At 45.6% G+C, this 24063-nt stretch overlaps 1 protein-coding gene across 1 annotated transcript in view; it reads left to right on the forward strand.

Annotated features, from left to right (window-relative positions):
• Window positions 1–24063, forward strand: part of NOTCH1 (notch receptor 1) — a 73402-nt gene that overhangs the window by 14115 nt on the left and 35224 nt on the right. The window contains exons 3-5 of the mRNA XM_036749531.1: window positions 16714–16976; window positions 17697–18035; window positions 23401–23523. Coding sequence (XP_036605426.1) covers window positions 16714–16976; window positions 17697–18035; window positions 23401–23523 — 725 coding nt within the window. The remainder of the gene's footprint in view (window positions 1–16713; window positions 16977–17696; window positions 18036–23400; window positions 23524–24063) is intronic.

A 24063-nucleotide genomic window follows, 5' to 3' on the forward strand; every position in this document is an offset into this window, starting at 1 on the left:
CTCCCTTAGTTCTTTTGCTTGCTATCTGGTTGCTCCTCAGTTTCCTTCATTTGGATTTCCATGTTGTCCTCTGCCCTAATTCCAAGGCTCAGTCCTGAGTCCTCTTCTCACCCGCTCCCCATCTATACTTTTTCACTTGGTGACCTCTTCAGTTCCCATTGGTGTAATTACCATTATCTCTATACAAATCACAAACCTATATTTGCATCCCTAGTCTCTCCTGAGGTCCAGTCTGGTATCACAACTACCTATTGGATGATTTCAAACTGGATGTCTCCTAGCTATTTTAAACTCAACACCTTGTAAAACAGAAAGAACTTATCTTTACCTCTGGATCCAGAGGCTTTCTCTCAGTGCTTCTCTATTTATGTTGGAGGCACCATCATCCTTCTGGGACTCAAAAGCTTGGTGTTATGCTTGGCCCCTCACTCTCCTCTGTATATTTAATCAACAACAAATCTTATCATTTCTACTCCACTGCATCATCTCTTAAATTCATCCCATTCTTTCTATACAATGTAGACACTGTCCTAAATTACCCTTATCATCTCATTCCTGGGTTGTTCCAATAGCCTCCTCCTTGACCTACCTGCCATAGCCCTCTCCCTTTTCCACACAGCTGACAGTGATTTTCCAAAGCAGTCTAACCGTGTCACTCTCCCATTTAATAAACTCCAGGGGCTTCCTAATACCTCTAGGATCAAATATTAATTCAGGTTTGGTATTTAATGATCTTTACAACCTGGCCCTAACCTGCTGTCTCTTTGTAGGTTTATTACAGATCACTCTCTTCCACATGGTTTCTGGTCCATCTGTTTTGGCCTTCTTGTTCCTCAACATAGCATTCCATTTCCCATCTGTGTCTCTGCACTGGTTGTCCCTCATGCCTGAAATGCTTGTCTTCCTTACCTCTGTGTCTTGGAATCCCTGATTTTTTTAAAGATTCAGCTCAAGCACAGATTTTCACATGAGGCCTCTCCCGGTCTGCCCAGCTGCTAGGACCTTACCACCCCATAACCTTGTGTCTACTTGGTATATGTTTGGTATATACCTAGATATGTTCAGCTAGGTGGTCCAGAAAATAGAGTGCTGGGCCTGGAATCTGGAAGACCTGAGTTCAAATCCAGCCTCAGATACTCACTCCTGTGTGATCCTGGGCAAGTCATTTAACCTCTATTTGCTACTTATTCCACTGGAGAAGGAAATGGCATGCTACTCCAGTACCTTTGCCAAGAAAACCCCATACTGGGTCACAAAAAGTCAGACACAACTGAACAAAAACAAGAATTGCTCATCATGTTTTCTCTTCATTAAAATGTGAGTTCCATAATCCATGGCACATAGTAGGTCTTTCATAAAGGCTTGTTGATTGATCTGTTGCCCTTGTCTGTCCCATTTGGCTGGAAGGGGAAGAAAATTGAGCTGTTGCTGGCTCCCAAGGAGAGCCCCCGTGTCTTCCTCCATTCTAGGCTATTGAGGAGAGGTCTGGTCCCCCTCCCATGCCTACAGTGAGTTTTGTATTTCAGCCTTAGCGTGTCAGTATGTAAGAATGCATTGTCTCCCTCCTGGGTCTTTTTTGTCTCAGGAGATCAGGTGATGTTGCATAAAATCTGGGTGGAGTGGCCTGGCATAGGAAAACACACAAACATACCAGGAGAGAGGGAAGACTGGCTGCCTTCAGCTGTCACTTTAAAAACCCTTCTTGTGCTTTGAGAGCCTTAGGGAAAACATGCTCTCTCCTGTCAGTGGTACAGGGTGGGTCTCCTAGAAACACACATGATTCAGTTGGGAGTCCACCTCTGCCACCAACTCTAGCCATGACTTTGGGCAAAGAACTTCTGCACTCTGAGCCTCACCTGTAGAATGGGGAGGGTGGTATCTGCCCTCCTTCACAGGGCTATTCTGAAGACTAGGTGTGTGAAAAGTGCTCTGAACAGCATGAAGAACTTTACAAATGTAAGAGTCTTCTTATCATTGGTATGGAAAGCCAAGCTCCCAAAGAGCTTCCCCTTCCTTAATTCTACCCAGAAGAATCTCCAGAGATTCTAACTTCCAGGCTCCCAGGCTCTTCCCACAGACCATAGTGGGTATGAATAAGGAATGAAGCTTAATTGTCCCAGGTTCACCTTTTTTAGGAGGGTTAATTCCTTGGTAAAAGGAGACCCCAGACCTTTTCTAGTTGTCATAGATCTTTCTTTGGAAATAAATTTTTTGTTGCTTCCATGAGACGTTACCAGGACCCTTTTTGCTTTAGACCAAAGTGTGGCTGAAATTGCTGATTTAATTTAAGTGTTCAGCCTTGCTTTGCTGTAGCCTTCAGTTGATAATAAATGCGTTCTGTGTGCCCAACCCTGTGCTAGCTGTTGTGATGGAGACAGAAGGAGGAGAAGGGGTGCAGTCCCTGCCTTCAAGAAATTCAGAGTGGTAGAGAAAAACCTGAACATAAATTACACAATAGTCAGTGTGATTCACTTTAATTCAACAGGCTTTTTATTAACTGCCTACCAGGCATCTAGGATACAAAAGTGAAAAGAGTCCCAGCTTTCCAAGACTCTTGCATGCTACTTTGCTGGGGAGAAATATAAATGGGGCTAAAACGTTGTAGTCGACAAATAGTATGGACAGTCAAAAGTGGGAGAGATAGGCATTTAGCTGAGGTTTCAGGGAAGAGGCTTCATGGAGGAGAAAGGGGGTGAGGGGAATGGATGGGAACTCGGTAGAAAAATCATCCCCAAAGTGGAGAGAAAAGATTCACATGGGATTTTCTTTGGGTAAAGTACAAAGCTGGCCCTAGACATGTGGAGGTCCAGAGTGGTTCCTTCATTGTTGGCACTGATGTATCTCACACCTCAGGGTAGTGTGAGATAGTGGATATGGACAGATAGGGGCCTAGTCCAGAGCCACCTCATAGGCCAGGGCTCTGGGGAATCTTGAGTTCTCTTCCTGTGACCACCACACAGGACTAAGTGACCTTTGGCAAGTTGCTTGACCTCTTTAGGCACTGGTTCTCCTTACTCGTTCTCTGTTTCCCTTGTCATCTTCCCCTCCTCCCTATACACACAGACTGAGTAGGCCACGTAGCCAAGTTCTACACACTTTTGGAGCTGCTCCGAGGAAAGAATAGGGAACAATGAGAATTATTAAGGCATTGTTTTCATGATGGTGGGAAAACAGGCTTCCAGAGATCACCATTCCTAGCTCATTCCTCATCCATTCTCACTACACAAAGGGATTTCTCCTCTTTTCTCAGGCTGGGCCAGGCTGCCACACTGCTGGGAAGGAAGGTGTGTCTGTTTTCCTGCATTTCCTCTTTCTCAGAGGAAGAGGGTCGAACAAAGTTAAACACTTATCTAAGGATGTAAACTGTTGAAAAATATCAAAGGGGAAAGATGACAGAGAATACTAGTAAACTTATAACACTTGACCATGGCACAGGGGGTGGGGGCTAGGGGGTGGATAATGGAAAGATCCGCTGGAAGGCAAGAAACTTCAAGGTTTTAGTTTCAGTTCTGCTATTAAGGAGTTCGATGAACTTGGGTAAGTTCCCTTTTTAAGGTTTAAGGTGAGAGAATTGGATTGGGGTAGCTGATCTGTTGGGTCCCTTCCAGGCCTACAATTCAAAGATTCTTATTATTCTCACTTCTGGGTTGGCCGTGCTTGTCCCTGGTCTAGATCCCAGCTCATGGCTGGCCTGGACGGGAAAGAATGTAAATTCATAATGCACTTGGGGCTCTGCTCTCACCATTCTCAATTTTTATAGTCCTTTCCATCTTCCTAGATTATGGAAGAGAGAGATGCTGGTGGGAGGAAGCAAAGCGATTCCCCAGGCCTCCTCTTATAGATGTAAGCTGCTTAGGTGCCTGTTGTTGTAATGGACACTGAGAGCTGAGCCCAGTATGCAGAATGAAGAGGGCTTTGAGGAATTTGAAAGGAGTTTATTTTGTGGGAAGAGGTAGCAAGGTAGGAGAAAGGGAGGAGGGAGATTGGTGAAGGAGAACAGCATTAAAGAGGCTAAGCAGAGGACTGAGGGGGAGAAAGAGGAAAGTTCAAGTGGGTATTGGCTCTGCTCTGCCCTCTCCTCTGGTGTTTTGTGTTCCAAATGAGTGGCCCGGGACTGAGCCTTTTCTATGAGACCCCAGTGGACGTGTAAACTGGGACACAGAGAACTTTCTCACTCTGGTTTCCTTTCTCCCACTAAGCACCAAAGCCTGATCCAGAGGAACTCACAACTCAGCCCCTCTGCTGCTTTCGATGGGGGAGCTGGCTTGAGCTTGCTGACCGACCACCTATGGCCAGCTTTTCTGACACCCGTGTTTCATCCTCTTTTTCCCCTTTCCCTCATTTCCTGCTCTGAGAATCAGCAGAGATCACCCCCAGTCCTTCTGCTTAATACCCCTGTCACAACGGCTAAGATGCTTAACCAGAGACCGCAGTACAGGAAGGCTGCAGGTGGATGGCTCTCAGTAACTCGATCTCACCCCTATCAGGCAGGGTCTACCATCTTGATAATTAGCCACCAGAGAGATCAGGTGGAACTGAAGTTTGTGGTTTGAAGGAGCAGGTGTTTGGGGGTAACTGATGTCCTACCACAGTCTCTGCTCAGGTAATCCTTATGACTTGCCTCTTTATACAAACAAAAAACCCCAAGTCTGTCACAGTGGGTTAATGCTGGGTGCCCATGCCCGGTCCCCCACCCCTCCTTATTCTTCAATTCCCTGATGGGGAAGGGAGTAAAAACAGGAGAGAGACACAGTGAAATTGAAAGACTCAACTTTCAAAATCTACTTCCCCATTTCCCTCCATTCTTCCAACCCCTCCAAAAGTTAGGATAGTCTGCATAATTGTTTGGACAGGTGTTCAGACAGAGGCTCTTAAGGACACTAGTGGGGACAACAGAGAATGAAACTTGGTTTTGGGAGGAGGAGGTCAGGCTATGAGCGTGGCTCAGAGAAAAGTCAAATACAAGTGTCCATTTTTGTAATCTCTCACCTCCCAATGGTTCTGAAAGGAAACTGGATTTTGCATAGTGAGAGGGAGCTGGCTTGAAAAAACAGGATGATACTGATAACTTTCATTTATATAAGTGTTTTACGGGGTACTGAAAGTTTTTCTCTTAGCAACTCTCTGAAGTGGGTAGTACAAACATGATTGTTCCCATTACAGAGATGAGGAAACTGAGACATTGGGAGCCTCTATATGTGAAGCTTCCTGACTCCCAGTCCAATTCTCTTTCCACACTGCCCTTCTTACAAGGTTATTTCACAGCTAGGCTTCTGCTGCTAGAGGAGCTAGCAGGGATTCCTGATTGTCCTTTAGTTTGCATGGATTACAGCTAATTCTTATCAGCCTATAGTTACTAAAGGACAAAGGGGGGGGGGGGCGCGCGGCATTGGACACTGTTCAGGTAGCACATGGGCTCTGACCTTTGAATTCTCCTCAGTCTTTTGCATCAGGAAGTTCCAATGGTTTTGTAGAAGTTAGTTGAAAGACAGATGCAGAATTTCAGAATAGAAAAGCCTGACTGAGGTGCTCCCTAAGAAGGGCCTCTTCTCTCCAAAGAGAAATATAAATGGCAGTTGAAAGGACTTTGCCCAGTAAGTCAGAAAACCTGGGTTTTAGTTCCACCTTGACCACTCGGACAATCTTATTTCTCTGGACCTCAGTTTCCCTGTCTGTAAAGTGGTGTTGTTAATCCCTGTCCTGCCTACCTCCCTGGGTTTTCATATATGTGAAAGAACTTGGAAAAGTTTAAAAGCATTCTCTGAATTTAAGGTAGTCCTCTGATCTGCTTTTCTGTGGACATCTATAACTCTAGGTTCTGACATTTCTTCATGGGAGCGTGTTCCAAGTTGTAGAGAGAGTGGGGGGTAGAATTAGGGTGGCTGCTAGACTCTGACATTTTCTGATGTCCAGTGTCTGGTTGAGGTTAGGACTTAGAATGTGGCTAAAGATAAGAGTCATCCTATGACCAGAGAGCATAACTGGCCAACTTGACTTCTAATAAATTGCTTAAATATTTCAACAAGCATTTTTGAATTGGCATGAAATTATATGCCGTAAACCCTTCCTGAGTGTGAATAAGCAATGAAGTATTCCAAATTCTATCCTGTGTAGAAAGGAGAGCTTAAAGGAAACTTGGGGGGTGGAGGTGGAATACTTTCAGATGTTCAAGGATAGCCTTCTTTTAGAATCTCAGAGACTCCTATTTAGGAGTCATGTGTTCTGCTTTTCCAGGCATTCTCTTCAATTTAACACGAGCATTTATTAAGTGCCTACTGTGTATGTGCCAGGCACCGTAAGAGTGTGCCTCTTCATATTTGTACAGTACCTGACACTTAGCAGGTCCTTAATGCTTGTTGGCAGAGTGATTTGGTGGAAATGAGCCTCTGGGAGAGGGTCGAGAAAGGCTCCATATAGGAAATGGCACTTGGGCTGAACTGTAGGAACTTAAGAGATCCCAGGAGGTAGACTGAGGAAGGAGAGAGAAAACCCACCAAGCCTGAGTGATAGCTTGTGCTATCCCTATCCTCAAAAAACTCATATTTTATTGGGAATGGATGAGGATGCATTTGCAGTTTTCTTGTCTTCGGGTTGCTAGATGCATCTGGACTTGAGGCATGAAGTCAGGGAGCCCCACTGATAAAATACTCCTATCCCTGTAGGGCTGCAAAATAGCTGGGAGGAGAACTGGGGCTTTGGGGCTAGTTTTGGACCAGGATTTTAGAGCCAGAAGGTATCTTGAAGTCCGAATGAGGGAACGTGATCACCCAAGATCCTATAGGTTGTGTCAGAGCGAGAATTTGAACCCCAGTTCTTTGATGCTATCACCACTGCTTTCTCCACCATACTCTTGGCCCATTATTCTATCCCTATACTGTGTTGTATAGCAGCTATTTATTGCTAACTGTTGGAAGAGTTTAGCCTGAGTGCATTGACCTTGCAAGTAAAAAATGACTTTCTTTGCCCAGTTTTAAATCACAGGAAGCCTTAAGTAGGCTGGTAGAGACTCTCCCTCTAAGAAAGAAGTAGTAGAGATTTAGAGACAGATTTAGGGACCTGGCCTCTCTCAGCTTTGATCCTTCCCCAGTATGAGAGAGAGACCCCTCTTTTTATGATCTGATGAATAACCCATGAGTGTATTGGCACATGGCCACTTAGGCAAACTTTGGACTAGGCTTGATGGCGGTAAGATAAGAGATGGACAGAGGCACAGAGTAGGAGTTTGATTACTCAGAATGGTAGAGAAAGAGCTGTCGCCCAACAACAGTGCTTATAGATCAGTGAGGGAGAAATGTGTGCCTGGTTAAGTTTGAATGGATTACTGGGGCATCACCTGCCAACACCTGGAAGCATTTATAGCTGGTGTTCTTGGGGATGGGAGGTGGGGAGAGTTCTTGGGAAGAAGGTATTATTAATTAATTTGAAAATTGGGCAAGGAAGGAGCTAGGCTAATTAAAGCCATGACCCTTTCCTTCCTCCACTTATTCCCACGGGTCCTTGCACGGCAAGGACGAACTGAAGGCAGGAGGTGACCAAAAGGTTACTTGATGGTGCTTTAGAGAGGCTGACTCAGCAATCTCAACTCCACTGGAGGGCTTCCTCCCCCCATTTTTGAAAGACATGCACAGAAGCACAGAGTCCTGCTGTCCTTCTCTGACTCTTCTCCTGAGCTACCTTGCCTTTCTGGGGGAAAAACTGCTAGACTAGGAATATCTGATAAAACCTGATAAGAGATCTCCTTCAGTCCTCAGATTATGGCTAGTGGACCTCTCCTGATTTTTTTTTCACGTGAACTTGCCTAAGCTCAGCCAAAGGAACCATCAGAATTTGAAAGAGGGACAGAGGCTTAGACAGAGACTCAGAGGGAGACACAGACACAAACTAGGAAGCAAACCTAAGACCAGAATTTATTAATTTCCAGCCCAGGCTTCTTTTCTCCATACCATGTTCTTTTGAGTCTTCAACACCATTCAACAAGTACTTACTGATTTTAGACTAAAAGTCCCAAGCTGTTTCTTGTCATGGGAACTATTGTCTAGTTAGACCAGCCCTCCCCTCCCCCATTCCCACTGATTCCCTAGCCTTGTAGGGTTGATTTATTTCTTAACACAAGCATAGGAATTGACATTTACTCTCATTTGATTGAATGTATTTTAGTATGTCTAGTATGTCAAGATCTTTTTGGATACTGATTTTGTCATTCTACGTACTAGTGGTCCCTTTCTTCTTTGAGTTAGCTACAAGTTTGAGAAAAAACCATCTTTGCCTTTATCCAAAGCATCATTAAAAATTCCCCAGAAGCACAAAGCCGGGGACAGAGCCCCAAGGCATTCCATTGGAGACCTCCTGGCTATCTGCTCATTAATTCATCACTAGTCTCTGGTTCCAATCTGGCTCTGGCTCTTAGCTGCCTGAATGATTTTGAGCAAGTCACTTAAACTCTCTGGATCTCAAGTTCCTCATCTTTAAAATGAAGGGGTTGGGCTAGATAATCTCTGAGGCCTTTTTTAGTTCTAAATCCTGAAATCTTATGATTTCTTTCTTTTTTTTTAAATGCAGGTGTTTCTCAGTTTGTGTATTAGGGATCTGTTCTCTTTGTAAAATAAAGATTCCTTTTATCATGCCAAATAAGTGCTCTCCTGAAATATTGTTCTCTTTGGAAAATAAAGATTCCTTTTATCAAAGAAACTTTCCATGACTCATTTTAAGAGATAATCATTAAGTATCAACTGTGTGCCGTGCTGGAGGAGGGATAGAAAGCAGAAAAATGAGTTTTTTGCCCTCAAGAAACTTATATGTCTTTTACATTAGCCATTAGCTTTGATATGAGATAGACTGGGATAATGACAAATGTGATGGGTTTCCACTCAGTTGAAGAAGTGCTGAAGGGGTCTCAAGTGGAAAAAGTTTAAGAAGCCCTGAGCTAGTCAAAGCACTATAAGAACTTTTAGGAGAAAGAAATGATTTTTAGCTGTGAGACACCAGGGTGGGTTGCATGGGAATGGTGGTACTTGAGCTGCACTGTGAAGGAAGGAGGATTCAGATGTGCAGAAATGGGAGGAAGTTTATTTGGGGAATGGAATGCTGTAGGAGGTAGAACATGAAGGCAGGAGGGGCAGAATGAGAGTGGGGAGAACAGTGGCTAGACAGAAGAAAGCATAAAGGGAAGTAGAGTGATAAAAGGTGGGAACCATAGGTCGAAGCCAGATTTGGGAGGCTGTAAATCCTGATTGTCTTAGGCTGTCTGCTTTAAATCCAGGCAAATGGACAAAAAGCTTTGCTAATTCCCTAAGGCTTAGTGCCAGTTGTGTGAGTGAGGTGTTCCCATGGATGGCTTGGTCAAGCTTCCCCCCAAACCTCTTTGTTTTGGGAATAGGGGTGCTCTTTGATATCCCAAGGAGACTGGTTCTGTCCAGCTAGATACTAGTTTCACTGTGTCCCTATGGACTTTTCCAGTAGGTGGTCTCCAAAGACGTTTCTCAGACAGGGCCATGGCCCACAGACATCAGGATAAGGAAGTTGTGTTCCCCTGCTCTTTCCTCCACCTCCCTCCCCCATCCCCCGCCCCACCCAGGCTTTTGCTCATATTGAACAGAACCTCAATGCAGAACAGAGAACTCTTTTCCTGTTATAGGGAAGTCCCTGGTTTTGTGTGTATAAGTTAACAGGTATCTCTTCCGCCTCTCCCCTCGTTCCTATTCCTTTCTCTCCTTCCTGTCTCCGTCCATCCCTTCTATCTCTCCTCATTTAGGGGGTGGAGGGAATTGTCATCTGTCCCCTGGGGGTGGCAGATGGCAGCTTAGCTTAGAAAGGAAAACAGCCAAACTTAGAATTAGTCTTGGGTGAAAGGTCACGGCAGCATCTGCCTGGGGATGCTTTCAGGAGTCACATTTCTATAGAGAGCGCCCGAACAGGGAGCCAGCCCAGTGCTGGTGGGGGAAAAGGCAGGAGCCCGGTACAGGGAAACAGTGAAAGGAGGGAACAAAGGGAGAGGCAATATTTTCTGAACCACAGACAGAGCACCATTTAACTTGCATCCTCCCCCCCCTCCGCCGGAAGCCTGCTGCTCCTGGGCCAAGATTGGCTCTGGGGTGGCTTCCTTCAGTGAGTCGTCTGCTCAGTTCTCTCCACACTGTCTCTAGAATTGCCCTTCATCCCCCACAAACCTCCCTTAGAAGTAGTGTGGAGCAGGAATTTTCATCCTCATTTTATCCAAGACCAGAATGGTGTGGAGGGAACTGAAAGCTCCCAGGACTGAGAGTCAGTTGTTGACTGGGTTCTGCCTTTTGCCATTAACTCACTGTATTCCTTTCTATAAGTTATTTCACCATTCTGGTTCTTGGTGATGGAGCACAAAGGAGATTAGTGAATGTGAAAGTGCTTTGGGAAGTTAAATGGCATCGCTGTTGTTATTGAGAAGCAAAATCAATATCCAAGGATAGGCATCTTTTTGCCGTTGGTGTGTCTTCTTCATCCACCCATCCCCTCCCTCCTTCCCAGAAAGTATGACGGGTGCAGATCTATATTCTGCTGTAGACATGGTAGTCACTTAATAAATCCTTGCTAATTAAAGAGAGTTCCCAGCTTGCAAGAGGCTAGCTAGGGAGGTTAGAGAAGACTCTATAGATATTATTACTTGTGGTACTCAACAGGTGGAAAACATTTCTCTGCAGATCTTATAAGTAGAGCCAGTGGTCCCTGGTGACAAACACAATTCTTCTCTGATTTAGCATTAGACCAGCTTAGAACTGTAGAGTGAAAGAACCAGAAAGGCCCTCATGGGTCCTCTAACTCAACTCTTTCATTTTACACAAGGAGAAACCAAGGGTTGGGCGGGGGCAGTGACAATCTAAGATCACACATCCACCTAGTGACACAGCCAAGACTTAGGTCCCAGGTCTTGTGACTCTTCTTTAGTATGGTGCCTTTTCCATCATTTTTTAAGGAAGGAGGTGAGGGTTCAGAACCCCTGTGCCCACAGCATTTCACATCTGATATCAGTGATATCAGTGACATGGTTTTGTTGATCGGCATGCATGATTTTCACAGATGTGACAATCCTGGATGAAAAAACTTGAAGAAAGAGCCTGACTGGTTTTAGGAAATGGCAGGTTTGGGCTCAGTTATCAAAGTGAGGAATGTTGGAGGGAGATGGGAATTGGATGGTCTTTGCATGAGAGAAGTATAACAGCTGAATTGCCTGTTCTGTTACAGAAGTGACTTCCTTTCGGGGGGTGCCCAGTCATTGATGGAGAGGAAATATACCAAGCATTTAAAATGTAAAAGGCAAGAACACAAGACCTCTTCTTCCTAAGCATCTTTTAATGTAAATTAACCATATGTTGAAGCAGCTGCTATAGGCAGATGTAATGAGCTGGTTAAGTCAAGTTCAGTTATCTATTTATTGATCTGGCACTATGTGTTTGGGGTAGCTAGGTGGTGAAGTGAATAGATCACTGGACCTGGCGTCAGAAAGACCAGAGTTCAAATGTGAACTCAGGTGCTTATAGCCGTGTGACCCTGGGCAAGTTACTTAACCCCTGCCTTTGTAAAACTGGAGAACAAAATGGCAAACCACTCCAGTATTTTTGCCAAGAAAACCCCAGGGATTGGTCCATGGACTGAACAACTACTGTGTTCTCAGGGACAAAAAGGAGACATAGTCTCTTCCCCTTGGAGAGCTTACTTTTATCTGGCAAACGGATTTGAAGACCAACAGGAGATATTTAAATAACAATACAGAAACATTTATGATTTGCAAATATGAATGGTTCCCACAGTAAGTGCCCTAGAAGAAGCTGAGAAGAGGGTAAATCCATGTGAGCTGGGAGTTAGGGAAGGTGATTTTAATTACTCTAGGTGGGGTGACTGATTAGCCGGAAGGAAAAGCAGGCCCCTATGGTGCAGTTCATAGCTGCCCACCATCAGGGCTTTGAGTAGGAAGGGACTGTGTGGGGAAAGGCCTATGTATAAGTTGATATGTAAAAACAAGGAAGAGGAGGGTGGTTTTGTCTTTCACTTGTTAATAAGTATGGAGGGGCTAATGTTGCTTTGACCCTCCTTTGAAAGGTTCCTCTACCTTCCTCCCCAGCTCCAGGCTAGTATGAAGGCCACAGCAGAAGACACTCTAGATTTTCTTCATTTCTTTTTCTCCCCCTTTTTTCTCCCCCCTCTCTCTGCTTTCTCATTCCCTGTTCCCTGTCACATACACTTAGAATGTAAACACCTAATGAATCAATCTTCTTTGACAAAGGAGCTCAGTCTAGAATTTTTCTCTGAGATCTTATTACTAACAGGCAATTCACACCTCTCCAGGAGTTTCCCTTCACAAACCACTGGAGTTGGGCTACAATCTTGCTGTTTTGTTTGCCTACCTCCTGGAAGTGGGGAATGGGGGTGGGGGTGGGGAGGGAGAAGAGACATACTTTTCCTTTATGATCTCACCGGAGAAGCATTTTACTTTATATTAAAGAAAACATAAAACATTCCCTCCTTCCTTTCATGACCCAAACCTGTTTTCCCCCATTGTGATTCTTGAAGAAACAAACAGAATTAAACTGCCCATCCCTGGTAGGAAAGGGGGTAGCACCCAGCATGTGGACAAAGATGACGGGAGTTTGGGGACAGGCAAACATGCCTTCACTCTTTCCTTGCTCCTGGGCCCGCAGCCCCGATGGACAATGGTCTCTCTCATAAGAGCAGCCAGCTCCCAGAGGCGGCCTGTTGCATTCTCAAACTGGAGGATACTATTGAGCCACCCAGAAACCTAGCCTCCTGTCCCTCCCCACCCCCCATTGCCTGGGTCCGGGCCTGGCTATTGGCCGTCAGGCTCAGCAGCTGCTCTTCCTTATTAAAATGTGCACCTGCTCCCTCCAGCCGCCCTTTGTCCGGAGAGCAGATGCCTGATTTATTAGACACATTTTCCTTCACATTGGTCTGGGATAATACAATCTCATTAACTCGAAATGTCCCTGAATCCTTACAAATTCTCACACAATCCTCAACAATGAAATCCGAATTAGAAAAGTGGAAGGGGGAGAAGGAGGGAGGATGAAACATAGGAACTTAGCTGTACTTGAGGTCTTTCTTCCCTTCTAATTCTGGTTTTGGAAGCCAGGTTGTGAAGGGGATAGGGGCTCTCCCAGGTTTCATCATTGCCTGATGATAAGTGTTTGGTAAAAGCTAGATGGGTTACAGGATTGGGTTTTGCTTTTTTTTTTGGAGTGGGGTTGATGGCCATGGAGGACTGCATAAGCTGAAGTTCACTAATGGTATAGGCAGCTGGGTGTTCTCCCTCTGCCTACTATGGGAAATTGAGTTTGGTTGGGGAGTGAGGGCCCATGCATATATAATTCCTGGATATAAGTCTCAGGGTATTCCTGGGAGGCCAAGGCAGATCTGGCTCATCTCACCCTTCTCAGCTTCACTGGACATTCCCCAGTATTCTCTGCTAATCATGACAGGGGAGTCCAACCAGAGGTGGGATTGACATCTCATGTTGAAAGAAGAGACAGGCAGGAGGAAGATGTGTGCCAGCGGGTGTTGATGGGGAGGCCCCAGAAATCTTTGATCAAGTGCCCTCTGTCTCTTCCTAGCTACCCACCCCCCCCTTCCCCTTTCTCCTCCCCATCTTCCTTCCCACTCCCTTCTAGCTATCCTTGTCATCAGCTTGGGAAAGAAAAAAGAGCCTTTTCTCCTGTGCCCAAACTCCTATCTAACAATAGAGGGCATTGACATTCACTGGGGTGGGGGAGGAGGGGAGAAAAGGGGTGGTGAGTGGGTAAAGATCCTTTTTCCTTTCTAATCCTTCCTCTTGCCTGCTTTCCAAACTGGCCAGACAGAGGGGGTATGAAGACGACGGAGGAATCACTGCTGATAGAATTAACCCCAACATTCTCTAGTTGGGGAAGAGTGGTAGAGGGAAAAGCACATTGGAGGAGTTCAAGAATCTGGGTTCGAATTCAGCACCTACTACTCTTAGCTTACTCCAGGCCATTTAGTATGACTCTGGGTTCTGGCAGAATCTTAGAGTGTAAAAGAAATGGAGTTGGCCCCCATTGGAGTAGGCTGGCCAGTTTGTTAGTTTTGGCCTCTCTGATAGAAGCCTGTCTCCTTTACTCTCCAACTGATGGGAGCAAGCTGATGACCAGCAATGTCCTCAGCTCTGTCCTGTATCAGGAAACAAGTTAATTCCCCAGGCCATCCCCCCACCCCTCCCATCCTTGGGGGCTTTTGTTTTCCCCAGGCCAGTTGTTTTGGCCCTTTTGGCTTCTGGTAACAGATGGTGGGGCTGAGTGTCCATTTTGAGTCTGTTTTCTTGCTCACCCTCCCCGAACTCATCAGACAGAGATAAATGGCTGGCAGAGGAAAGACAGATTGATTCTCCTGGCCCAGCTCAGGTTCAGCTTAGAAAAGAAGTTTTGGGATAAGGCAATTTATACAGCAGTTATTGAGAAATGCAGCTCTATTCTGGGAAGCCGTCATAGGGACCCACCTGTCAAAAGGACCCTATGTCAGGGCTCCCATCCTTTAAGTTGGCTTCCACTGATGCTCTGTGGAACATTCATCTGAGCTTTAGTTTCTTCTTGTAATAAGGACAAGAAGTGATGCTCTGGAGGTTCCCTTCCAGCTCAGAATTTTTTTTGTTCTGAGATTCCTTATAGCTTTAAATCCAGTTCTCTGATCTTCTAAATGTGTCCCTCCTCCTGCTTATCCATCCTGGGAGTCTCCCCACCCTTATAGCATCTTCCATCTCCTCTCTGCTAAACTATAGTTTCTTTCTATTTTTATTTTCAAGCTGATCTTGTAGCTGGAAATTAAAACTAGAAAGAGAAGAGAAACCCAAAGGGGAAGTTGTTTATTTTTTTATTTTCTAAAAATGTTCTGTCTGAGCATGGGGTTATGGGGGAATTCAGCCCACTTCTAGAAAGAGTCCATGAACAGTGGTCCAAAGGAAGGTCCAGACTGTAAAGGAACTCTGCAAGGCTTAGCCTTTGGTCACAAATAAAACCCTATAGGCCTGTGCACAAAATGTGGAATTTCTGCTGGAGATGCTCCGGCCTTTGGCATTGTGGTGTTTTGGATGTGAGTGTTAAAATTGACAGGCACAGGGCCTGGGTGTGCCTTTTATTCCCAGTGACTTGTTAAAAGAAGGTGAGAGTGACACATAGGCTGGGGGCAGGGGACCCTAAGTCTTGTGGGAGTGAGTTAGGGCCTTCTATCACCATGGTTTGAAATTCTGAGTAGTTAGTTAACTTCTTTCTTTCTGTAGCTGGAGAGGCCTTCGTTTATCCTCTGGGGATGACAGCAGCCGTGTCCAGAGCAATACTCCTGTTAGCGAATATTTGTATGGGGTTTAACTTGGCGGGGCATTCTCAAATCCATTTCAACCATAGGATTTAGAACTGAAAAAAAAAAACAATCCTTAAAAATTATCTAGTCATTTTCCAGAGGAGGAACCTGAATTCTAGAAAGTTTTAAGTGACTGCTCCCCAAGATGACGACACATGTGGTGAATAGTGGAGGTAGGATTTGAACCTGGGTCCTCTGAATCTTTCTACTTTGCAGGGTCATTTGATAGGTTAGGACAGAAATGTCTGGTAGGTTGGACTTTCTTAATCCTCATTTTACAGTTGAGAACAGTGAGGCCCAGAAATGTGAATTAACTTATGCAGGCTCTCTGTAAGAGCAGAGACTTGAGTCCAAGTGCAGTGCCCTTCACATATGGAGGCTCTGAGCAGTCGGCGTGCCTCATTCTAACCAGCTTGTGTGAAAGACACCTGACACTGCTCTGGGCAGGGGTGTTGGGCTGGGAAGGGTGGTGCTCTGCTGGTCCCAGGGTTTTTTATTTACCCTTCTCTAAGGGGAGGGGAATGGGAGAGAGAGGCGGCTGAGAGATGACCTATCACTTCTTTTAATCAGGTGATTTATGGCCTCCCTCATGCTCTGGAAAATGTAGCGACAGGTGGCAGAGTAGGCTGGCTGGCGCAGGCAGGCAAGCAAGCATGAAAGGGATTTCCCTGCTGCGGTGGTTATCTAGCCAGGGAGAGCAACAGAGGGGAGTTGAGGTTTTAGAAGCAAATCTTGGGGTGTCCAGGATTGCGGGTTTGTAGGATAATGGCAGAAAAAACAACTTTTGCTTGGAATTCGTTCCTAAGTCTTTTTTACTCCCTTACTTGAGTCCCTCATTTTTGCAGGGTCACTCTGGTTGAAGGTGCTATCAGTCAAGAGCTTGTACTCTATGGAGAGACATGAAGGTGTCCCTGTCCTCAATAGGATCCCCTAGGGTGGATGGAGAAGATAAAGTCTGTGCCCTTGGGGAGCCCCTAGTCTGATGGGGGAAGATATAGTCACTCTCCACCCACTTCATCTGATGGGAGGGGACTAGAGCCTTGTTTTGGGGGAGCTCCGGATTTGAGAGAAAAGGGGAGAAGATCATAGAGAAAGCTAAAGTCCCAGCCAGAATTATGGTTCCTAAGTAGCAAGGGTCTAGATTTGGATCTTCTGCATCTGCTACCTAGGTCATAAGTTACTGAGCTTGGGTAAGCTACCTGATCTCTTCCAGTCTTAATCTTCTCTCTGTGAAATTGGTACCAAATGCCTATCTTTGAACTTTGCAGAAGAACAGCTGAGACAAAGAGCTATGTCTGTTGGCCAGGATGTCAGGGATCGCTGAACTAGAGATCAATCACTTGTTTGTTTTCCACCTAACAGTTGCAGCGGGCCCTATGTTGGTGAGCGTTGTCAAGCCCCCAACCCTTGCCTCAGTTCCCCATGCAAGAACGCTGGGACCTGCCACACGGTCATCCAGGGCAGCATCGTGGACTATGCCTGCACCTGCCGCCTGGGCTTCTCTGACCGACTTTGCCTGACGCCAGAGGACAATGCCTGTTTGAATAACCCTTGCCGGAATGGAGGCACCTGTGAACTCATCACACTCACTGACTTCAAGTGCCGCTGTCCCCCAGGATGGTCAGGTAAGAAGGAGCCTGAACTTTAACCTGGGGGGGGTGTGGTCTGCGAACTTGGGTTTTTTTTTGTTTATTTTTGATTTTTAAATATCTTAACTATATTTCCGTATAATTGGTTTTCTTTGTAATCCTATGTATTTTATTTTTATGTATTTAAAAACACTTCTGAGAAGGCATCCATAGGCTTTGCCAGGCTGCAGAAGGGGCCCGCTAGCCAGAGGTTCCCCAGCTAGTAAATATTGGATCAGGGACCAAATCTCAGGTCTCCTCCTGTCTAGTTGGGTGGTGATATCTGCGCCAACTTAAATCTCCCCTTCCAGTGATGGCAAAGGGGATAGAGTCAGGTAGCTGTCTTTAAGCCTCAGTTTCTTTAAATGTAAAATGAGAGGGTTAGCATTGACCTCAAACATCCCTTCTAGTTTTCAGTCTATGATCTTTTGGGTATGGATCGTGGTTCCGTTACTCCACACTGTGTAACCTTGGGCAAATCATTTAATCTTACTGGACTGCAGTTTTGTTGGGTTAGATAATCCATAAGGCCCTGTCCAGCTCTAAATCCTCTGCCTCTTGGGCCATCAGTTTCTTTCTCTGTAAATTTTGAATGACTATCCCTGCCCTGTCTGTATTACAGGGCTATTGTGAGGATCAGGTGAGATAAGAGATTGGAAAAGCAGAATGTTAAGTGTGAAGGGTCATCATTCTTTCCTTCTACTGCTTTTCCCCTAGGTAAAACGTGCCAACAGGCTGACCCCTGTGCATCCAATCCCTGTGCCAATGGTGGGCAGTGCCTGCCCTTTGAGTCCAGCTACATCTGTGGATGCCCACCTGGTTTCCACGGCCCTACCTGTAAGCATGATGTCAACGAGTGTAACCAGAACCCTGCCATCTGCAAGAATGGGGGTACCTGCCACAATGAGGTTGGCTCCTACCAATGTGTCTGCCGATCAGCCTTCACCGGCCAGAACTGTGAGCAGCTCTATGTGCCATGCAACCCATCCCCCTGCCAGAACGGAGGCACCTGCCGTCAGACTGGAGATACCACCTATGAATGTACTTGTCTGCCAGGTACTGAGTTTCTTCCCAGCTTCCTTCTCTTTCTTCTACCTTAAGTCTTTACTGAGTGTGTACTGTGCACCTGGCTTTGGGCCCAGTCCTGTGAGGGACACGGGAGTTGAAGACTATAGTCCCTGTCCATAGAGATGATCTGTTTGGGAAATCAAGGCTCCCATACATGGAAAAATTGGAGAGCAGTCCAAGATAGCTCACTGGCATACGGTATTAGACGACAAGTCCAGAAGTGAGGCAGCCTGGTGCAGTATATAATACAGAGGCCCTGGAGTTACACCCTGCCTCTGATACTGTCTGTGACCTTGGACTTGCCCTTTCACTGCTTTGGGCTTCAGGTTCCTCAGATTTGTCAAAGTGAGGGCTTTGGAAGGGTCTTGAAAGGTCTCTTTCAGTTCTCAGAGTGATGATTGCTGTCTTTGTCCTTAGAAAGCAGAGCTGGTCTGAAAACCTTCCTAGAAGAGCTTCCTCCACCTCAGGGGATCATTCATTGGTGCTACTCTCTACTAACATTATCCAGCCTGTCAGCTGACAGTTCTTGATGGGGGTGGCGTATGCTATGTATGTGTATGTGTATGTTTGCTTGCTCCAGCAAGCGTGCCACTAGGACTAGGCCCCGCTAAGGTGGCTTTTTTTTAAAAAGGGGAAATGAGAGGCCTCTTCAGCCTCAGTCCAAGCTTGTGCCCCAACAGTCTGTTCCTCAGAGATTTAACCACTCCCACAAACAGCTGGGGGCCCCCTTCGTGCAGACACATAGCTTATGCACTTCCTGTATGTCAGCAGCCAGCTGGGATGGGGATGAGGGGGACCGCTGGTTATGGGCAGAGCTGGCCTTCTGAGGTGGGGCTTTGTTTGGCCTGGGGATAATTTCTTTTCACATCTAAATTGCCTTTCTTCTTGTTAGGGACACAGTGAGAAAAAGCATCCCCCCCAGGGTGGGGAAATGGTATCAGAAGCTAGTGTACAATCCTTGTGTGTGTTCCTGTGTACATGCCGGAGGATGGAGAGGGAAAGCTTTCTGTGGGATGAGCTGAGGAGCATAAAGGACCAGCTTGGGTCCATGAGGTGATGGAGCCCTAGATAGGGAGTCAGAAGACCTGGGCTGTGGTCCCATCTTTGCCACTAACTGCTTTCTCAGCTTTTGGCAGGTGGTGTTGCTTCTTTGTGCTTCAGTCTCCCCATCCTTTAAATGGAAGGTGGGGATTAGCTAGATATCTAAGTGGGGAGGGGTCCCTTCCAGCTCTGACATTTTGTGGTCTGTAGGTTTTTATTGAGCACTTGGGTGCCTGGGCCTGTGAGAGAAACAGAAGAATGGAACAAGAGTCCCTACAAAGAGTTCAAATTTTAGTTGGGGGGTGGGGAGGAGAGGTGATTGACACATCTGAAACCACTAAACAGTACAGCTGAGTACCATAGGAGTTTGGCCTAGAAAGCCATCACTGAAAGCTGTTGTAACAATTCGTCAAATAGTTACTAAAGGCCTTTTGTGTGCAGTGCAAGGTGCTGGGGGCAGATAGGAACCACAGATAAGATATGAACCTTGCCCTGATGGGGTTTACAGTTTAGTTCCTTCACCCCCACCCCCAGTGGGAGATAAAGACCTAAACAGAGATCATCACAATCAGAGCATAACTATGGTGGTGTAACTGATGCCTTGCTTCTGGGGGATGAATGTAGTAATAGCACTTGCAGCTTTCAATCACAACAGAGCTTAACAACTAGTGAGAACAATTAGTTAAAACTCAAAGCTAGCAGATGTTGGTTTGGGGTAGCTCCTCACTTGCTTTCCCTAATGTGTCTCTCTCCCCTTCTCTCACTGCTTGCACAGGAATCCGTCTTACCTCAGTGTCCCACATCTCTATATCACTTTCTCCTCCCCTTCCCCCACCTCCCTAAACTGAGGTTAAAATTTTTACTGCTTGCTCCAGGTGTGGTTTGTGGTACTTGCCCCAGAGACAAAAAAAAATTTCCTTTTTACAGCCCTGATTATAATAGGAAATAGTATATGATAATCAATAAGCCTTTATGAAGCATCACTTTTAAGTGCTTTAGCAAGGTAGAAGGCTACAAAATTCCATGAAGGGGATCATGGAATACAGTGTTCAGAGTTGGAAGAATCCTTACATATATCTAGTCCATCCCCATAATTTTATGATCCATGAAGGACATTTAGTTCTGAGCTAGAAGGGTCTTTACAGATATCTCATCCATCCCTCTAATTTTGCAGAGGAAGAAACTGAGTCCTAGAGAAATAAGGTGAGTCGCCCAAGATCATACAGATGGTACATAGTGAAAAAGCTGGAGTTTGAACCCAGGTCCTCTGAATACAAATCCAGAGCTTTCCCTCATGCACCACAGCTTAGGCGACGTTTGAGTTGACTTTTAAAGGGATAGGCAGTATTTCAGCAAATGTTGGGCATGTTTGAGAAGTGACTGGTTCATTTTGGTTCAATCATTGAGTTCTCAGAAAAGAGTAATATGAGATAAAGCTGGATTAAGTGTGGTGGTGCCAGCTTTTTGGAAAGCTTTGAATGGAAGGGAAAGAAATATGAAATGTACTTTATGTGCAGGAGGGAGCCAGAATAGATTTTTGAGCAGAGAAGTGACTTGCTTTTTGGAAGACATAACCCTTGAGCTGGACCTAGAAAGATGAGTAGGGGGAGAGACCACCAGATTAGTGTCAGAGACACCAGAAAAAGAAGTCAAACTGTTTTCCAGTGACTTCCTGTAGGACAAATGTCTAGCTTTGGACCTCCCTGTTCATAGGAAATAGTCCAGTGGGCAGCTAGCTGGTCTGGGTGAAGCAGTGGAGGGTGGAAGGTTGGGAAGACATGTCCAGGCTCTGGAGTCTCTTTTCCTGCCTGACCTCTCAACTTGCTTAGCTTTCTGTCAGGGCTTGGAAGATAAACTACTTTCTGTGGGCTGTCTTCCCAAAGCCCACTGTTGGTCTAATTCTAAAAGACCTAGAGCAGAGACCTCTTCTTGGAGGTGAGTGACCATAAGGCGAAAAGGGAGACAAGACACTGAAGTTTAAAGTGTAGGATCCTTGGTTTATTAATTCTGATTGTGGAGGAACTTGAATGGCAGGTGAACAAAGCATCAATTGTTTTCATCCCCCTCCCTCATTAACAATTAAGCAAACACCAAGTACAGGCCCAACCTTCTGTTAGGTATTGAGAAGCATGTGAGAGCAGATAATGAGAATCCCTGCCCTTCTGGAGCTCGAGGTCTATTTGGAGAACATAAAACAACCTAGACAAGACCTTACATCTCAAGGTGTTCTCTGACATCCATGGGACAGACTCTCACCGCTGTTGATCACTACCAGTTTCCAATGTAGTATCTGAGTCTGGTTCAGGTGGGAGGTAGAGTTGAGTTTACCAATTTAGTTTCAATTTTTCTCGAGTGCAGCATAATGCTTTGTGTACACCAGCCTCTTGTGGGCTTGTGTCAATGCAAAATGACTGGACTTTTGTATAGCTCTAAGAGGAGGACGGTGCCCTATTATTTCCTGTTCTGGTATTATTTTCATGGGTGCATTCCATTGTCTACACAGCCTTTGAGGAGCAGGAATGATGTCTTACATTTCCTATCATAGGAGATGAATCTGTCTAGTCTTCCCCTAGTTAAGGCACTTGGGAATGCATGGGGTTGGATGCTTTTCCCCACTTTGCTGTGAGAAGTATTTGGCTGTGATAACCCTTCTCTTATTTACTATAAACATACCATTGCTTAGAGGAGTGTGGGTGATGAGCAGCACGTTATACATTAACAAGCGGGCTTCCTGGCTTCCACTTTGCCACTTGGCCAGCAGATAGATGGTTTGAAGTCTAGCTCCTTTTTCCTTGCCCTGGGACACTTTCCCCCAGCCAAATGGGGTCAGAAGTTCCTGCCTTTTTCTCACTCTGCTATCAAGGGATAAGGCATTACTTGAATGGAGATGGGTAATGTTGATTGTCATTGCTTTGGGTTCCTTGGTGGATCTCTGGTAGATCCAGGTATGTTCATGGGGGAAAAGAAACAGGGGTGGTCCCCTGATTGTCATGTCCCAGGTATGAAAAGCACCTTGAGAATGAGGACCTGGAAAGGTATCCTTGTTTTCCTGTCTGACCCCTAATTTTCTACTTGGTCCTTCCTCAAGAATATTTCAGGAAAACTCTTTAACTGGCTGAAGCTGGAAGAAGAATGGGTAACTATAAAGAATGGCAGTATCTGCTCCACAGAAATACTGCTCATAAAAACATAAGGTTTTGAATTTTTCGTTTTCACATTCAACCCAGACCTTTTGAGGTTTTCTTTCCCCTTGCTTCTCCTTACTGCCAATTTCCAGCTTTGAGTGGGCATGGCTGGCAGGCAGGTAATGGGGGTGTCATTGACACTCCTGCTCTGGGGCAAAGCCCAGAGGGAATTGACTGAAGTAGCTTGGCTTTCTCCAAGGGCATGAGGCAGTTCAAAGGATTTCTTAACTGGGCTAGAGCGTTAATCAGTAACTGGCCACAGGTTTGCCCTGCAGTATAGCAGCCCGAAGCAATTAGAATCAGGCCCTCCTGGGTTGATCATTGAGCCAGAGGGAGTGGAGCAGATTAATAGGTAACCTGGCAGCCAGAATGACTTAGATATTAGTCCCCCCCAGGTGCTGAACTGAGTAGGGACCCCTGTAATAAAGGAGTTGAGCCTTAGATTATTCAGGGAGGAAACAAGTGTTCCTCTTTCTCTCTGCCTCCACTACCCTAACATTCCCTTCCCCCTCCCCCCCCCCCCCCGAAAAAAAAAAGATATCAGGAACAAAGCTACTTGCATTGAGGTATTTTGCTTTGTGGAAATAGCCATGTTTCTAAAAAGCTGAATATAAATGGAATTTCTGTAGTTTACATTCTTCCTACCTTAGAAGAATTGAACATTCTGAGCATGTCCAGATTGATCATTTTACACATGTAGCAGCTGCAGTCCAGAGAAGGGAAGTACTTTGCTGAAGGTTGCACAGAGTTAGGGACAGAACTGGGTTAGAATCCAAATCTCTAATTAGTCCAGTGATCTCCCCACGGCATCACATGCCACCTTCTACTTCCCCAATCTAATCAAGCACGTAGCTAGTACATGCCAAGTACTGTCCCTTGAAGTGAAGACAGTGGTCCCCTAATTTGTTCGTAATCTAAGTTTTCGTAATAATGGATTTCCAGATAATAGAGGCTGCTCCTGTAAGTTCTGAAGAGGATAGTAGAGATTCTAAATGGGACTATCCTGGGGTGGTGGGTATTGTTGGTATGGTCCAGGTTGAAGAACTACTGGATCTTGTTCACCTGATTTCTTCCAAAAAGGAAGTAGTAGGGCCTGATGTATCTTCCTTCTGTTTCTCTCCTCTCAGGTTTTACTGGCCAGAACTGTGAAGACAACATTGATGACTGTCCTGGCAATAACTGTAAGAACGGAGGGACCTGTGTGGATGGGGTAAACACCTACAATTGCCGTTGCCCCCCAGAATGGACAGGTAAGGGACAATTGACAAAAAACCTGGCTGACCTAGGGGAAAGATAATTAATATTAGGGGTGCCCGCCCAGGGAATGGGGAAGGCTCATTCTTCCTTGATCATTTCACAGATTGCCTGGGACCTCCCCAGATCCATAGGTCAGTGTAGTCCTAAGCAAAAGAAGATGATACAAGTTCAGGCCCAAGGTTTAAATGGTTGGCCATACCATTTACCCCAGAATGAGAGCTCTGGAACCCCAGGGGCTTGTGACTGTTTAAACTCCACCTTGTCCTTTGTCCTCACTTTGTGAGAGCCCTTATTTACCCAACCTTTTTAGCCTTAGCTCTACCAGACACATTGAGCCCACTTATATGGGCTGCTAGGTTTATGTCTACCAGCCAAGTATTCAGAGACATCCTCTTGCCAATGTTCGACCTCAGGGCAGGATCAGGAGGTGAGAAGAGGTGAGAAGTCTCTCTCTGTGTCTCAATAATGTATATTCATACTGATAGCTTGAGTTGTCAAGAAAAAATTTAAATATATTTGGTATATTCTGTTTA

The sequence above is a fragment of the Trichosurus vulpecula genome, chromosome 3, assembly GCF_011100635.1.
Source record: "Trichosurus vulpecula isolate mTriVul1 chromosome 3, mTriVul1.pri, whole genome shotgun sequence".
In the NCBI taxonomy this organism is placed as follows: domain Eukaryota; kingdom Metazoa; phylum Chordata; class Mammalia; order Diprotodontia; family Phalangeridae; genus Trichosurus; species Trichosurus vulpecula.